The sequence below is a fragment of the Oryzias latipes genome, chromosome 9 (assembly GCF_053564925.1).
Source record: "Oryzias latipes strain Hd-rR chromosome 9, Olatipes_Hd-rR_3.1".
Lineage (NCBI taxonomy): Eukaryota > Metazoa > Chordata > Actinopteri > Beloniformes > Adrianichthyidae > Oryzias > Oryzias latipes.
The window spans coordinates 33,389,686-33,407,411 of record NC_136245.1 but is presented as its reverse complement, the minus strand read 5'-3'; the positions used below and the strand labels follow the sequence as shown (position 1 = coordinate 33,407,411).

The following is a 17,726-nucleotide window of genomic DNA, read 5'->3' as shown; positions in this document are numbered from 1 at the left end:
GTAAAATCCAGATTATGGTTGAGCCCAACTTCCCTCACTACTTAGTGCACTATGTAGGGCATGCTCTGGAAATTTACCAGAAGGTGTTTGTATGTTGTAGGGTCACATGTAGGGAAATGCTTCGGTTACCTGTCACCATGGGAACTCGATGATCGCCGTGGGGGACTCATGACTGAAGTTTGTGCTGGATTTGATTGACAGAGGAGAAAAACACAGGGAAGGGCAGTTTAGAGCCTCATTAATATTCATTAAAGCGTTAAAAAAAAATCAAACCTCTAAGAATTAGGGAGAATGCACCATAATTACATTTACAGCCAATTTGGTGGCTTAAGCTTTTTCAGAGTTTGCTGCTCCTTAAGCAAAAAAGGATTACACTGTTAATGCATTTCTACATGTTTATGGAGTTCACTCTGAGGAAAGTAGAAATGCTGGCGGGTTTGCCAGCTATTAACTGAATACAGTTTTTGTTTATTAAAGGCACACGGTTTTAATTTGAGCAAACACGCTGAGGGTGAATTCTTCAATCAAACATATTGGGTAAGCCTATTTGCTACCCAAGAAACAAAACACAGACAAGGAAACTATTTTAGAAGTGGGACACATTATAATAATATGTGCACGACACATGCACGTTTTCCCAAATTGCAATTAATGAAAAGATTGAGGGCATGTTTTATTCTGTCGAACTCTTTTCCTGCAAAGATGGTTTTCATTTCAGTGAAACCCTTTACATGAAGAAACACTGCTACATTTTAAAGAGTTTGTGTGTGGTCATCACATTAGTGTATGGAAGGCCCACTAATAACAGCAGTATCCCCCTCCCCCAACTCATTAGTCAGAGCACAAAGGCAGAAAAAAAGCAAATCATCTCGTAAATCCTGTCCTTCATCAGAAGAAGGAACTGAACCAAGAACAAACAGTAAAACAAAAGCTTTACAATGAAAACTAAGAACTTCTTCCTCTAAATAGATAACAAAGAAATTTCAAAGAAAAAAAATCTTTGATCTATTCTCAAATCGTTCCCAGTGTTCTTTTTAATTTGATTATGCACTCTTTAGGCAAAAAAAAGGTCATAGTTTCTGCAGGGCGGCAGTAATTCATTAGAAGTTTGCCTCTGAGTTGTGGGCGGGACCATTGCTACGCAGAAACCCCGCTCCTCTTCCTCTTCCCGTTGCTGAGAGCTTTCTGTTTACACTCTCTCCTGCTAGCTTACAGGCCCTCAGCAATATCAGAGCTATCCATCAGATTCCACATCTGACAAGGACAACAAAGACGCGCATGGATCTATTTGTCTGCAAGTGGAAGCATCAGAATGGAGCTGAGCAGGAAGCTCCGATGACGTATTTTTCTACGTCACAAATAAGATCTTTTTCAAACTGAATTTTTCATCTGCTCCTGGTTTACAACAAAGAAATATTCATAAATGCAATTTAATTTTTAATTTTCTTCATATGTGTCCATCATCATGAGAAAAATGCTACAAGAACACGATAAAAACACCAAAATTACCATTTTCATTGGAGTAGGTCTTTAAAGAAGATGATCAAATTATTAAAGATTATTTTAAAATGGCAAGGCATAGCTTAAATCACAAGTTTTAAAATAGGAATAGTGGATACTAATAAATATGTAACATTCATAAAATGAAAATTGGCCACTTTGCATGAGTTTTAACCAGAAAAGCAAATTATGAAAACAGCCTATTTTTTTTTAACATTTTCAGATGCAGAATAATTGAAGAAAACACGGAATCAAGGTTGAGGTTACAAACAACGAAGTCTTATATTTTTGTTTTATGTTCTTCTGGGGATGAATGGGTTCCTGCGTGGAGGTTAAAGGTGCGCGTGCGCCCTCCTGCTGGTTACCTGTGTACCTGGCTGTGGGGTCCCATCATCCTAAACAACAGCTCCGCGCTCGCACAGCTGGCTGTCACGCGCACGACGGCCCCTGCCAAAGGTGTACCCCCGGAGCCTCCTCATCCTTCGCACACCGAATCCAGCGCACCAAGTTCTTTAAACCGATGGGGAAAATCCCCTCCAGCCCTGTCATTTCCAACCTCTCACGTGTTTTGGCCCCGGAATGGTCGAAGTGGCAGTTTACAGGTCAATCAAGGCGACTCGAACGGAAGTGGTGATTGGAAAATTCTAAGTTCCCACACACCTGAAGTTTGATGGAAATATCACTGCGCTAGCCCCGAGACACGGGTCAGGACTTCCCCGTCGCTTAGCAACAACTTTGTTGGTCCCTGTCTCCGAACTACATCACTTCGCGGAAGCAGGGCGCATATTTTCGGGGTTCCACGCGCCTTCCTTTCATCCGCTCCACAGTAACCTTCATCCGCTGCCCTTATGTAACGCGCCTGAGCACGGAGGAGCACCGGAGCTCGTGGCTTTCCTTGCTGCAGTCCTCCCGCCGACGCGTCTAAAGATGAGGACATCCGAGGCGCGTGCGGTCCTCCTGCCTCTCGCGCTTCCGCATCAGCATCAGCATCTTCTCATCCTTTCGGCACAGCAGGAGGACGCCGCTGTTTTTCTCAGCCCGGATTCAAACGCACTTACGTCTCGCCATCTACCGGACAAGTTTGAAACAGTTCAGCTGGATTTGGTGGTGAGGCGAAGAAACTCTCTTCAAGTCAATCTCAGATGTCTGTTGGTTTGTTTTTGTGTGTTTTTTGGTCAAATAAGATCAGGCTGATATAGATATTCTTGATCCTCTGAAAAAGGACGTATCAGTCCACATGCATAAATAAACGAATTATTGAAACACAATCTTAGAAGCATATTGAATTATATTAAGCCTGCTTAATTTTGGTCCAAAGAAATGTCCAAACGAGGCTGAAAAATATTAATTTTTCAATTTTTTATATTTTTCCCCTGAAAAATCCAGTTAGCATGCAGTCATGACAATCACAAATAGGTAATCTACTCCTAAAACGTACCTGCAACGGCTCTGTCTTCTGCCACTTGTCTAACTACTGTCCCCCTTAAATTGAAATAAATATTCATTCTGTTGGCACAGAAGGACAAGCGGCAGTTCCCTGCTTCCTCTGGAGAAGCGGTGCTGCTTTGTGGCTCAGCCTCTCCACACTTCAGCCCATTATCCTCCAGGGGGAAAGGGCTCTGAGCGTCATCATGTTAAAGCCCACACAACCACTTCTGCTTTCCCATGCCAACAGTGGGATTTCACACAGTTGCGTAGCTCACCGATGATCAGGATTCCCACTGATGTCTGTGTCCTTTAATGCTTTATTTGTTACCCTGAACACCAACGATTGTTAACAAATAAAAAAAGGAAGGAAAATATATATTTATAACTTTTATTTTCACTTAAAAATTAGGAAATCCCTCTCTTGTGGATTGATATTACTCAAAAAACAAGCCTAAATAAAAAACAAATATTTTTTCTTGATGTATAAAATGTTTCAATCATTTCAAATCTTTTTTTTAAAGTCTATCGACCTCAGACACATCTAAAGAGAAAATTCAATTTTAAAAGTCTCATAAGGTACAAAACCCACTTTTAAATTTTAAGTTAGTCACCTTTAATGTGCTTTGATGTAGTGCTTGGAGTCATTTAGCAGAATTAGCTGTCATCTGTGACTAATGCAGCTGTGTATAATTTTAGGGAGAACTCTTCAGCCTCTGTGCTGCTCCTGCATCACCACTGAAACCCGCATCCATTAGACAGCAGCTCCGACACTTTTTTCACGTTATTATCCGTGCTTATTCATATTAGCGTTTTGTTGGGTCTCAGCACAGCCACTATGCCGCCTGGATGCTTGCTCTTCAGGCTCCCAAAGTATCTAAAAACAGATTGAATGAGGGAAGAGGTTCAGGAAGTGAAGCACTCTGATTCAGTGAGCAGCCAGAGGCATATATAATATATAGGAGCAGTCCATGAGCCTGCTGGATGAATCATGAAGTCATTCCATGCAGTTGTCTGGCTATAGGAAACAGTCCGTCTTGATGCAAGAAGCACTTGGTTTTTGACAGTCAATATATGCTACGTAATAATTTCCACAAAAAAAAACCAGACATCTGTAAAAATATGTGGCTAATTAATTTCATTAACTGAATTTTGTTATTTTTTGGCGCAAAATTCACAAGAATGATATTTTTTTTGAAGAAATAATCCAATGAAAAATAGTGTTTTGAACATGTTTATTTCTAAAATCCTAGAAAGAGTTGTAGTTAAGCAGCTTTACTGCCACCTACAGGACAACAGCCACTTTGAAGACTTTCAGTCGGGGTTTAGACCTCACCACAGTACGGAAACTGCACTAGTTAGAGTCTCTAATGACTTGTTATTGGCCTCAGAAAAGGGACTACTTTCTATTCTGGTCCTGTTGGACCTCAGTGCTGCCTTTGACACTATCGACCACGGTATTTTACTCCATAGATTAGAGCAGGACATAGGGATCAGAGGATCTGCTCTCCAGTGGTTTAAATCCTATCTGTCTGATAGGTATCAGTTCGTTAATGTAAATGGCCATTCCTCTCAGTGCACTCGAGTCAACTATGGAGTCCCACAGGGCTCAGTCTTGGGACCGATCCTGTTTACGCTTTATATGTTACCCCTAGGAAACATAATCAGGAAACACAGCATTAATTTTCATTGTTATGCCGACGATACGCAGTTGTATTTATCCATGAAGCCTGACCAGAATGACCAGATAGAGAAACTGAACGCCTGCATCAGTGACATCAAGACCTGGATGACAATTAATTACCTCCTCTTGAACCCAGAAAAAACTGAGGTCATTATACTTGGTCCTAAAAACCTCAGAGATACTCTGTCTGCTCAGATAGTCTCCCTGGATGGCATAAGTATAGCCCCCAATTCCACAGTTAGAAACCTTGGGGTTTTACTTGACCAGGATTTATCATTTAAGGCTCACATATCTCAGGCATGTAGAACTGCCTTTTTTCACCTGCGGAATATTGCTAAGATCAGAAATATACTTTCTAAGAGTGATGCTGAAAAACTCATCCATGCATTTGTTACGTCGAGGCTGGATTACTGTAACTCTTTGTTAGCAGCGTGTCCTAAGAGTTCCTTAAGAAGTCTCCAGCTTGTTCAGAACGCAGCTGCTAGATTGTTAGCTGGAACCAGCAGAAGAGATCACATCACTCCTGTGTTAGTTTCACTCCATTGGCTCCCAGTTGATTCTAGAATTAAGTTCAAGATCCTCCTGTTAACCTATAAGGCCTTACATGGAATGGCCCCGTCCTATATTAAGGACCTCATAGTCCCTTACCAACCAATCAGAACACTTCGCTCGCAAAATGCAGGACTGCTTGTGGTTCCTAGAATTAGTAAAAGTACGGTTGGAGGTAGAGCGTTTAGCCACCAAGCCCCTGTCTTATGGAATAAACTCCCAGCTCATGGAAGAGAGGCCGACTCAGTTTCTACATTCAAAGCTAGACTGAAAACATTCCTCTGTGGACAGGCTTATTGTCAGACTAGTTAGTATTCAGAGATTATTTAACTTAATGTTAATTTGTTTAAATTAAACTTAATAATAACTATTTCTTTTAAAAGGCTGCTAGAAGTTGAAGCTGGGGTAACTATGGTGCTCTGGGGTTCTGTCCTCTTTCCTTTTTTACTTCTACCCTTCCTCTCCTCTATTCTTGATCATAATTTATCATTTAGTTCTCCATGCCTCTGTTTGGTGCAGTGCGATTCATGTATTGTCCCTCTTTTCCTCTCCCCTCCTGGGGAGTGGGAGTGCTTCCAGACTCCAGTTGGCTCATCCGTGCTCCTGTTCCTGACCGTTTACCTCGTCTCTGCTCCTGCTCCTACACCTGGCTGTGGTTCCTGTCTCCGGCTCGACTCGCGCCTTTGACTGTCCCCACAACCACGGCTGGATGAAGCTCGTCTGCTGGACTTTTATATATGTAGTTGTAGATTTAGATAAGTTAATTCTTCTCTAAGATTTCTGGTAAATCGCCTGTCCGTCCTGGGGGAGGATCCCTCCTTCATGTGGGCACCCCTGAGGTTTCTTCGTTTTTTCCGGAATCCGGTTTTTTTGGGAGTTTTTCCTTACCGCGAAGGGGGGTCTAAGGGCAGGGATACCAGTATAGCTTAGTCAGTTTGTTAGTTCATTTTAGTATTTTTCTATTGAACTCTTTGTATTCGTGATCCTTTTGATTTCATGTTTTACTTCGAAGCCCATCGAGACGACTGTTGTTGTGATTTTGGGCTATACAAATAAAATTGAATTGAATTGAATTGAATTGAATGTTTTTGTGGCATTTTCTGGTAACGGAGAACATATTTAAAGAATATTAAATTTTCATTCCCGATTATTTCTTTGTTCAAATCATTGTGAATCAGGAGCAGATGAAAAAATACCATAAGCCAGCGCTCCCCAACCTTTATTGCGCCACGGACTTGGCAAAATGTCTGCTGTCTGGCAAAATTCTTATGACCGGTATGTTATATGTGGCGAACACACGCTGCAGTAAAGGCAGAGACACGTGATAAGACGTACTCTGCACTTTTATTTTGACACGCTAAACATTGTATATCACACAGGTGTCATCATCCTCTCCCCTTCCCACACTCATGGTGCTAAAAAGAAGTAAACACAACAGGAAGAAATAACTAAGGGTGAAACAACATAACTGCCAGATGAAAGGACCCGTAGGCAAATACAAACACCGTGCTCAACCCCATTTAGCCTGTTTTGCCATTTCCTGGGTTTTATTTTAACGGCATCCTATCACGTGACCGAGACGAGCGAATTGGCCTGCGTCAAGAGTGACATAGACGAATGGAACAGAGAAACGGGCAATTTTTCAAAATAAAACATCTTTCAGATTCCGAAATAAATACAATGGAAGTCATGTAAGTTATTTTATTTTTTCTGTGCGGGCCGGTACCAAATGACCCACGGACCGGTACCGGTCCGCGGCCGGGGGGTTAGGGACCGCTGCCATAAGCCACAAAATCCATGCTCCGTCCCATTCTGATGCATCCAGCGCGTGAACAGATGGATGATGGGAAGGGGAGGAGGGCTTACTCTGTGCCATCAGTCTCACCCACAACTTTAGAGGTGAATATGTAATAAAATCCTGCCGCTCTGCAGAAACTACGTCCAAGAAAATTTTGCTTAAAAACAACATATTCTTGATTAAAAGACCACTGGGAACTCTTTGAAAAGAGATCAAAAGATGATTGGAGGGGGAATTTAAGTACAAACCCATCACCTAAAAAAAATAATTATCAATGGTGAAAGAAAACGTCATGACGTCTTACTTCCATGAGTCGGTTTCATGGTCATAAACGTCTATTGCTTTCAGATCAGAAACTCCATCATGTCCTCCAACAGCCAACAACAGGCAACTGAAAACTGCAAGAGACATCTAAAACATAAAACACAAGAGTGAAATTAAAACAAAATGACTAAATTGTTGTTTTGCTCACTGAAGCTTCATCAAAATTCAATAGTAGTTAAAAGAAGGTGTATAAATAAATGAGAAAAAAACAATGTATTCATCATGTTTACATGACAGATTTGAAGCTGGCAAATAGCACTTATTCAAATCTGCACGCTTCATTAGCAGTAATGCTGTGACGCGCTGGGGGAAGATGGAGCCTGCAGGCAGCTGTAGTGAAACATTTGACCCCAAAAAAGGGAATTTTTCTGGGTGAAGCACCACAGGAACTGTTTGTGGAGACGGCGTTAAAATGCAAGCACCAATTTCAGGCGTGTTCAGTTTCCGGGGCTTTAGCTAGCACAGGCAAAGTGATGCCCTCCATCACTGATGCTACTTCATTTTTGACTGATAATTCAACTTTGCAGTTGAAAGTAAACATACATCCATCATTTTGATCCATAAAAATAAATAGATCTGGTCTTTTTTCCTTAAATGTTCTTGTGTTTTGCACTAAAACCAATCTCTGTGGCCCTTTCTCTGCTCAAGTCTAACAGAATTTTAAGGGTTGACAAACTAAATCAAAGGTATCCTTTTAGCAAAACACATCTCTGTTTGATTTGTTCTTTCTGAGAAACACTTCAACTGAGGAGAATGTTTAACTCATAATCCAACAGGTGTTGACCGCTGCATGATCAGAGTTTTGACACTCCTCAAACATATCAGGTGTTACTCATGAGGAATATATATATTTCTTTTTAATAAAGATTATTTCCAAAAGATGTCCTTCTTGCTTGTCTTCAACTTGTTGCAAGCTGCATCTTCATAAATGGACCGTGGTTGAGACTGATGCTGCTAATAGTTTACGATTTGTTTTGTAGTATTTTCAACTCACAGAAGCAACACCCAGCAAAAAAACCGAGAACCTGATCAAAATGTATTTACGACACAGGGACCCCCCCTCCAAAAACAAACAAACAACCAAAGAAAGGTGACATCACAGCAGGAAAAAATGCCAAAAAATGAACGGAGCCAAAATATTTGAAGGGGCTCTAAAGATTTTTTCCCAACAAATGAAGCCAAGACGTGTTTGTGGGTCATCCACAGGAAGTTTTAAAATGTTTATGGGATGGCCAACAGAGCTATGGATTAGCGGCCATGTTTTGCAAAAACATGCAAAATTTGGGGATTTTCCCATTATTCCATAATGTAGGAAAACAAAATGTTTGTTCGAGCAATCTTCACAAAGTCACCAGGTTTAGTCCACAACAGTCACCCAGGTAGGAGGCTGCCATTTTGAATTTTCAAGAAAATCCTCTTTAGTATCCTCTAAAAATTCCAACACCTTCTAGGGATTTTGATCTGTCACCTCCTAACACTTCAAGCTTTTGGGGGAAAAATGTTGGATTCAGAAGTTGCAGATTCTGAACGGCGTTAGGGTGGCAAGCTGGCAAATGTGGTGCCCCCCAGATGATCACACATTTTTCACTGGAATATTGTGGGAATGTGAAAAACATGAGTCCCTGGCTCAAGCTGAATAAAACAACATGACATACAATATAAACCTATTAGGAATGTGGGCGTAGTTAACAAAAACCTCGGTTGCCAAGGAAATCTGAAAATTTAATTTAGCAGATTCTTCTAAAAATGATATAGATCTGTTCGTCACCCCCAAGCGACCAAAATCTGAAATGGTTGCTATGGAGATAAAACCAACAGAAAAGCCAACATTTTGAAAAAAAAAAAACAGTGGTTAAATGGAGTCTTTCACATGCAGCTATGACCATGGAGACAAAATAAGAGGAGGAAAAGTGTGTGTGTGTGTGTGTGGGGGGGGGGGGGCAGCCGCTCAGCCAGTGGTGGTGGGTCAAAAGGGGAAGCCATACAACGCTGCTCGCGGCTTGAACATGTTTAATTATTTTAGTTCCATTCGGCCAAAAATGAAAAGGAAATAAAGTTTTCAGAGTCTTTTTTATATTCGTTTGAACATAAGCAAAACTTAGAGTCAAAGCTTCGATGTTTATTGGAATAACACTTAGGAAGTAGACTATATTGGACTATATTGCTTAGACTATATTGGACTATATTGCTGTCCTTTTATTTATCTTGTGTCTGTTGAACTAAACACCATGTGAGCATGACTCAGTGATGAACTGAAGCGCTCATCAGATCAGTTCTTTTTACTTACATTTTCCCTCTTGCTTCTCATGCATTTCACAGGGCTCCACCTCATCCCACACGGGTCCAACCTCTCTGCAGAGCAGAGCTTCAGGTCCAGCTCGTCTTTGCCCCCGGCATCGTAGATGTGTCCCCGGTACACGGCGCAGCCAGCTGCCTCCCTGGGGCCCAGCATGTGGGAGCACGCTCACCAGGTACCGTCTAAAGGGTTGTAGCGCTCCACTGGGAAAGATTCGGAGGTGTCAGGAGGTGGAACATATATATAAAGGATTCAATTCTGCACACAGTATATGAGTTACACAAACACAGTGGCTATTTAAGCCCAAGACAACAAGCTTCATTGATTTTCTAGATGCACTGATCTAAAAAAAAAGGGCCACTGATGGGAACGCCCGCTCTTTTTTGTTGTTGTTCCTGGATAAAACTCCAGAGTTTGGTGAAAACATGACAAATATAGACTCTGAACTTGGTGGGAACCCGAAAAGGTTATGAGAGTTTTGCTGATAAATGCTTCTCACAGACCGAAATGTTTAGTGACAAGTAGCGGCGCAGAGTAGCCGGTGTTTATCTTTGGCAGGGTCAGCGGGCAGAAACATGTGTGGGAGTGGGGGAGCGCATGCGAGTTCATGCCAGATGCACCAGACAAAGAGGTCAGACTAGCATTTTGATGCCATTAAAAAAAAAAAAAACTTTATCGCACGTATCAGGGCAAATGATCAAGTTCCTGTTTGCTGTTGTCTATCAATCAGAAATAAATGGATAAATGCCATTTAGTGTCCGTCCTCCTACGGGAAGAGAAATAACATGCAGAAATGAATGCCACGCTGAACACACAGAGTTAATGGCTGTTAAATCAGAAAATGTTCTTTAAGTTTACAGTATGACTCGTGCTCAGAAATAAATTCAATAGCTTAAGTGTTGTCATAAAACTCCTTTCCATTGACTTTATGTGAAACTGAACTCAAGGCTCATAAATTCTGACTTTCATTTGTATTGATTTAATTTCCGCTGCTCAGCCAAACACTTATTAAATATTATGTCATACTTTGTCTGATTGTCTGACAGAAATGTATATAAGATGAGAAGCAAAGTGAAAAAATCAGGCAATATAGTCGGTCCCACTCTGGAGGGCAGGTAGACTATCGGGGGGCAAGTTTGGGTGTGCTGAGAGTTTGGGGTGTCAGATCCTTCCGAGCCCCTAAAATGTAATAAAAACCTGCTATTATTTTATTGGTTCATCTATCCCATATAGTTATCTTCTCATTTGATCTACTTATGTCTTCCTGACTCTAGCCACTACATTGTCCGGGCTTGGGACAGGCACAAGCAGGGCATTGGTTTGTGCCCGGTTGAGGCAGCATTTTTTAGATCTGTCTATCTTTGTACAACTGTTTGTCCATCCAGCCTGATATCTTTTTTTTGGTCTTTTTTTATTTTGATTTTTATATTTTAGTTTTAATTTCTTTAGTTCATTGTGGCTTTTTGCAGACCACCATGTTTAGATGGCATCCTCTCCAATAAGACCAGCCTTGCAAAACAAAATCCTTACTCAAAGATGGTTGAAAAAAAAAAACGTTTTTAATTAAAAAAAGCAACAACAATAAATTCAAGAATACAGTCTTTTTTTCTAATAAAAGGCTTATTTGATCACTTTTTGCACATTATTTATAGGCAGATGATACAAAACAAACTCCTGATTATAATTTTATATGACAAATGGGTTGTTGAATTGTGTTTTGTGTTGCTTTCATAGAGTTTTGAGCATTTGTCACCATGTTCTGTCAGCTTTGCTTCTCGTGTTGAAAGTGAGCCGTTTTTCTATTTTTCAGTTGTTTCCTGCTTTTCTTTCCACATTTTATTCTTGCTTTTCTTCCTTTCATACCTCCCATCTTTACTTTCCCATAACTCTATCATCATTAATTTGAAGGGGATTTGGGAATTACGCTGACAGCGCAGGGAAATGTGAGATTCAGCAGGTTTTTGCCGGGCATTTCAGCCTCCCACCTGAGCTTAGAGCGCTTTCACCATCATTTCCTGCAATCACACACAGGTGGCCCTGCAGCACAGCAGCTCCCGCTAGGCTTCTTCTGGTCAACATTGGTGGCTGCATGCTCCATTTGTTTGTTTGTGGATCATACCTGCAGCAAATGAACAAACCTGCAGTCACTACATTATATATGCAGCGTGTTATGCAATCAGTTTTGTTTTTTCTGGTCTGTGAGCCCAACACAAATGCATCTAACTTCTTTTAACCAGGTTAATGATGCGAAAATGTTCTTTATTTATAGCATTTCTGCTTGTGATGATTTCTTAAGTAGCATTTCTTTTTGGAAATAACCAATATATCAATCAGCTTGTTTTAGGCACCCCCAAGACCTTAAATTATGATACCACCAGAGAGGTTTCACCCTCAGACTGTCTTTCTCTGAGGAATAGTGGTGAAAATGTTGCGCTGACACCAAAAAAGCACAGACTCTACAATACCTCTCCACAACATTCACGGCAGTAAAGCCATCATGTCCTCCAGCGGCGTACAGATACCCATCCATCGCCACCAGACATACTCCACTGCGGGGGCTGCTCAAGGGTGCTACATCTGTACTCCAGCAGTCTGAGTCTGGGCTGTACCTGCAAATCAAAGAGTGCGTGGGCCGGGGTCAGGGGGGTTTGGATGGCAACATCAGCCGCTGGTAATAGTACTTACAGGGATGAAAAAGACCACGGTTTGACTGCACAAATCTATGTCTGAAGCGTCTATTGTGAGCTTTTAGAGATACAAACAAATGCAGGAACTTTTTGTTGACATCTGCATAAACATCTGCCAGTCAGATTCATTTTGCCTGAAAGGCTGTTCAAATATAAACTATACAGCTTTTAGTGGGACCACAGATCAACCACTTCCCCCTAATTGGCAAAACCTTGGGAGCGTGTTACAAAAACCGTCTCTAAGAGATGAGCTGCAGGCATCAAACCACAATTAGGACCCGATGTTTTAGGCTAGAGTGACTAGGATGTAGCTGTCTATCATATTGTTCAAGGCTGATCAAGTCACTTTGAATGTATATGAAAAGTGGATGTAGGTTAAAAACCAACTGTATCAGACTTTAAGAACACATTTAGATAATTTTTTCACTAAAAATGAAAAGTGTCTGGTTTTGTGCATTTAGATGGCAAAAGGTCAAACCTCTCTGCTGATCATTTGACTAAAAAAGTCATGAAAAGTCAAGTAAAGATGCACTGTAGAAGAAACCAGGATTTATGTCAATCTTTCCTTTATTTTGTCTGTTATAAAGAAACATTGGACCAGAATGAAAAGTCTTTGTAGCAAAGATTTATAATTATTGTTTGTTTTATCCTTTTTCTTCCATTTCTTAGAAGAATCCCCAATGGTGCGATACATTATTATGACACGGAGTTATTATTACAGGATTCTGGTTTTCAGGATTACTGGACTTTAAAGGTTGATCTGCAGGATCCTCTCCTGCTTAAAGAAGCTTCCTCCTTTCTTGCTACCACAATTAGGAGCAAAACATTTTTTTATACGATCCTTTAAAAAAGTGGCCTCCAACCTTTTTCAGGACAAAAACCAATTTAATTATTCAAAGCATATTTTCACAGACTGGTGTCTGCGAGACTGAAGTGGGCGTATGATTTTTTTTTTTGTTAGCCCACAGCTTCCCTTAAATTTTAAGGGTAAAGCTTATCTTCATCCTCTGTAAAATATCTGCAGCTGCCTTTAGAACTTTATTTGCTCACTAAATTTAATGTAGGAACCATTAAAATGTGATGTAAATTTCCACTTATCCCATTTCTGTCAAAGTGGAAGCTACAAAATCAGACACCAAATTCAGCCTTATCCGATTTTTACGGTACAACGGATAAATAAAAAAACTAAATAACATTCACTAAAACTGATAATTCTAATTATCATAATAAACATGAGTCTACCGTTTGAACTACTTTATTAGCAACAACTGGTTGCTGAATCCTCTGAATTATTATTATGGTCTGTGGGAACAACTCTCACAGTAAATCTATATTTGGAATAAAGACTCCCGGTTTTGTCTGTTAAATGCTTTTATTTTGGAATTGAAGGGTCTTCTTTTGTTTTCTCACTGGCTCTTTTACGCCGTTGTCCCTGAAGAACAAGTTCTTGTGACCACATGATCTGGATAACCGATAATCTTTACAGACAAAATGGTTTCCAGCACCAAATAACAAGATTTGTTCTTTAAAAGGTCCAATGTGATTCAAAATCCTCGTTACGATCTGCAAAGGCTGCAGTAACACTCAGGTTTGACAAACAGCCTCATTGCTGGTTTTTTCAAACATACAAAGTCTTTTTTAGTTTTATGGCGATATACCGGGACAATAAACAATAAACAAGATTTTAAGATCTGATTTGTTTTATAGGCAGTTATTAGTTCAGTGCAGTCTCATCATCGATGGTGACTCAGAGAAACTGACAAAGCTGATAAAGAAAATTGGCTTTGTGCAAAAAAAAAGAAGAAAAGATTGATAGAAAACTTAAGGGCTTCTGCAAAGGAAACTAAAGATCTAAAAGCAATAGACGTGACCACTCACACACTCTCTACACCACAATCTAATGAAATTATGCTATTATCTTGAGTCAGATGCTTCTTCATTTATGCTGCAGCTGAAACTGGTGCACAAGACGACTCCTACCCATAGTAATAAACTTTCCCAATGACTGTAGCAGGAGGGAGGACACCTTTGGGATCAAATGAATCATCTATTATGCATTTCTTTAATAACTATTAGAATACATAATGTTACCTTTGAGGATCCAGAAAGTAGTGGGTCGTACGTGTATTATATCACAATCTATTCTAATAGTAACTTTTATTAATTCTTGGGGAAGAGCAAAAAATGAAAATGGGATTAGAAATCCCACTGCAACTTTATCACAGACTTGACAATTAGACGTGTTGACGTGATGTAGCGAAATAAAAACCACCACTAAACCTTAATTCATACCAAATAGGAGAATCAGACTCAACAAAAGAACCTTTTGGTAGATATTTGAGTTAAATTATCACAGGAGGACATCAAGGATTTTTATGAAGACCATAACATTTACGGAGGTCAACACAGTCAACTAGCATCCACTCACAAAGCACCATTGACTGTATTGTAGAACTGGACTGAGTTAGTGTGATGTCACCCATAAAAACTGGCTTACTTCATCAACCAAATTAAACTATACATCACTTTTCTACCTTGTGGCCAAACGCGCTTTACAGTCACAGTCCCATTAACCCACGCACACAGTGCCTTACAATGGTGCCAATCTAAGACTACCAGTAGCAATGTGGGGTTCATTGTCTTGCACAAGGACACCTCGACGTTTAGTCGGGCAGGGCAGAAACTGAACCTGCGATCCTCAGATCAGAGGTCCACCCGCTCTACTTTTGTACCAAAGTTGCCCCCACCAGATGAAATCAACCCAGCCAGCATTTTTTCACAATACGGATGCCGTCATGTTGGAGCCAGATGTCATCAGTAAGCAGTAATTGGCCCGAGTTGGTCTGAGTCTGTGTTTCTATGGCAACCACTCTGGCCAATCAGGAGTCAGCTTGTTGGAAGTCCACACCACTATCACTTGAAAGAGGGATACAAGAAATCTGTCAATCATTCATTCCTCTTCTTTTTTCGGGGTCAAGGAGACGCCGCAGCCTATCCCAGCCACTTGCGGGTGAAGGCAGGGGACACCCTGGACGGATCGCTAGTCTGTCGCAGGGTGTCAAAAATTTTGAAATTTGTATGTGGGAGCCAGCAGGCTCCACCTACTTTTACTGAGGAATCTGATTGGTCAGGTTATAGCTAGAACTACTAGAGTCCATGGGTGCTTCCTGTTTGGAACGCCAGGGGGGGAGGGGTCTCTCAGTTCAGTTTTCATAAACAGTCACTGCAAATGACACAGAAACCCTTCCTTTTAAAAGTGGGACTTTATTTTTCGTCTTAATGCAAGTTTATAGCGCATGCAAATTGGATCTTAGCTTGAACATTGGTTTTCGGTCTGAACTTTTTCTTCTCTGGATCTCGTCCTGTCCTCAGCGCTCGGATCCAAGGTTACGGCTCTAACTGAGAGCTCTTTCATGTCACAGAATGACACACGTTTCAATTACATGGCCTCTTCCCTCGTGAATCAACCTTTTCCTCTGGAAAACCTGCCCACTCCGGGGTGTCTGCTTTCAGCTTTTCAGCCCAACATAGCTAGTAAGAAGTAAAATAAAAACCCCAGAAAGCCTCAACGAAAATCCCAGAGTCACCAGTTCGATGTTAAGGTGGATCACAAAACTCCTGGATGAACTCGAGATCACTCAAAGAATGGTCAGGGTGCTAGCAAAGAGTAAGCCTTCCTCCTTTGGAAGCTCTGCTGTCTGACTCAGGAAGATTAAAATCAGTTGGCGTGTTTAAAGGGAAATGGAAAAACGCTGTGACGGATCTTTAACCTTTCTTACCTCTTATCCTCCCCACCTGCAGTGTAAATCCTGCCATCCAGTGCACCAACAGCTACACATGCTCGATTGTTGAACACGTGTGCTGTCGATCTCCATTCGTTAAGGTCAGGACAAAACCGCTCAAGCAGAAAGGACGTGTTGGACGGCATGCATCCACCAACTGAAACAATGAGGAAAAAGATCAAGTAAATTAACACGTTCCTAAATACAATCCTATTACGTTTGCTGTGTCTGCATGTATGTGTGTCTCCAGTAATATTACATTCTGAAACTTCCATAACTGTTTCTTTGTAGAGAAGCTCTGCATTCATTGCCCCTCTGGGTTTATTGTGCAGCACTTTCATGCTTCTCTGCTCCTTTCTTAAAGATTCGCTCTTCATTTTGTTGCTCTCAAAAGCGCACTTTAAACGTTTGTTTCAAAACACCGGTTCTGTTCCTCACACGCACTGCCAGCAAGTCAAACATTAATTATTAACAGAGAATCCCCTTTAGCACATCAACAGCCCCAAACAGATTGGAGCAATTACAGTAAAAGATGACCACAGTGGTCTCCAGTCACTACAGCACAGAGAGTGCACTTTCTGGCCTTAATTGGGTTCATCAAAAAGGGAAGCAGATGTTCCCATTTAATGAGCATCACACCCTTTTTGAAGAAATACTATAGACTGATAGGACTCATGTAACTGTAATAGTTCTGGTTTCATACATGTTGGATCCCTGACAAACACCAATATGGGGAACAGAGTGCAAACTTTTCATGGAACAAAGTTTATCACCTGATGAATCTGTGTGAAATGCTGTTATTTTTAGCCTCCCACCTGAGCTTACAGCATTAGGACTATGAGTTCTGCTCATAGTACCACCCTGGGATGAACGTTCTTATTAGCTCAGTTTCTTTCTATTTGCTCTGTGTCGAGCTCCCTCCTCATACTACATAGCCCCACCCACAAAGGCTCTGTGTCCGTCCCGTCCCGAGGTTTCTGGCGTCCCGTCATCGCAGTTCCAGTCCACTTTCTCATTCGTAGGGAAATGTATAAACAGAGTCCATTTTTGAAGCTTCTCCTACAGCTTTAAGGCCCACCGTCCTGCTACCTCTTCAAACATACCTGTTAGATCACACCTGATACAGGCAATTAGTATTGATAATTAAAAATTCAAGAAAGTCTGAGGGGAAAATGTCTTAAAAGGGTCTGTACCAAAATGTATCTTCATGACAAAGTCTTAATGTGTTGCTGAGTATATATTTGGATACCAGGAAGCTGTGGTGGTTTAAAAATTGTGCACCATTCAAATCAACTCATGGCTCCATTCTGAAGAGCGATAAAACCTGGCTGATGCTCACTTCCTTTGAGGGAGTTTGATCAGGGATCAGTCTTGTTGTTTAAGACTAAGTATGCAGTCATACAGCAGATTTATGTCCCACAACACTCCTACTGAAGGACCAGATTGTTTTGATAATACTTTTGCACTTTTGAACCCCCGCCACAAAGTAAAAAATGTATCAAAATTTGCACGCACCTAAAAACTGGTGAAAATGAATTTTGGGCTTAGTGCACAACCCCCCCCTCCCCCCACCCCCACCCCCCAAAGATGATGACATCACAGTGGGAGAAACGGCCAAAAAAATGACTGGGAGCAAAATCTCTAATGGGGCTCAAAAAAACATACATTTTGAAATCAAATA

At 41.0% G+C, this 17,726-nt stretch overlaps 3 protein-coding genes across 16 annotated transcripts in view; 1 reads left to right on the top strand and 2 right to left on the bottom strand.

Annotated features, from left to right (window-relative positions):
• kcnt1b (potassium sodium-activated channel subfamily T member 1b) overlaps window positions 1-3,100 on the bottom strand; it is a 67,667-nt gene extending 64,567 nt beyond the window's left edge. For 4 of the 12 annotated variants that reach the window (XM_020705669.3, XM_020705680.3, XM_078953310.1 and 1 more), the window contains exons 1-2: window positions 2,939-3,100; window positions 130-184 (exon numbers count right to left, since the gene is read on the bottom strand). In XM_020705669.3, the coding sequence (XP_020561328.1) occupies window positions 130-184; window positions 2,939-3,005 (122 nt within the window). In that variant the 5' untranslated portion in view covers window positions 3,006-3,100. Of the gene's footprint in view, window positions 1-129; window positions 185-1,865; window positions 2,336-2,938 lie in introns of those variants that run through there. The other 8 variants (XM_078953311.1, XM_078953316.1, XM_078953318.1 and 5 more) reach the window with 5 other exon arrangements.
• Window positions 2,428-17,726, top strand: part of LOC105354674 (uncharacterized) — a 44,305-nt gene continuing 29,006 nt past the window's right edge. For all 3 annotated transcript variants that reach the window (XM_020705685.2, XM_011478785.3, XM_020705684.2), the window contains exons 1-2: window positions 2,428-2,607; window positions 9,600-9,751. In XM_020705685.2, the coding sequence (XP_020561344.1) occupies window positions 2,428-2,607; window positions 9,600-9,751 (332 nt within the window). The remainder of the gene's footprint in view (window positions 2,608-9,599; window positions 9,752-17,726) is intronic.
• LOC144994630 (beta-scruin-like) lies at window positions 9,649-16,279 on the bottom strand. The gene is made up of 4 exons (XM_078953323.1): window positions 16,043-16,279; window positions 12,042-12,185; window positions 11,562-11,695; window positions 9,649-9,779 (listed from the first exon to the last, which is right to left on the bottom strand). Exons 1-4 carry the CDS (start codon window positions 16,189-16,191, stop codon window positions 9,745-9,747), a joined length of 462 nt encoding a protein of 153 aa, XP_078809449.1. The 5' UTR covers window positions 16,192-16,279; the 3' UTR covers window positions 9,649-9,744.

Excerpts from the sequence above, each read along its gene's own strand:
- LOC144994630 (XM_078953323.1), bottom strand. The coding sequence starts at position 16,191 with ATGCCGTCCAACACGTCCTTTCTGCTTGAGCGGTTTTGTCCTGACCTT. Across the intron at positions 11,696-12,041 it reads GCCGTGAATGTTGTGGAGAG|GTATGATCCACAAACAAACA; the intron begins GTATTGTAGAGT and ends CATTTGCTGCAG. Across the intron at positions 9,780-11,561 it reads TGAAAGCGCTCTAAGCTCAG|TGGAGCGCTACAACCCTTTA; the intron begins GTGGGAGGCTGA and ends AATCTTTCCCAG.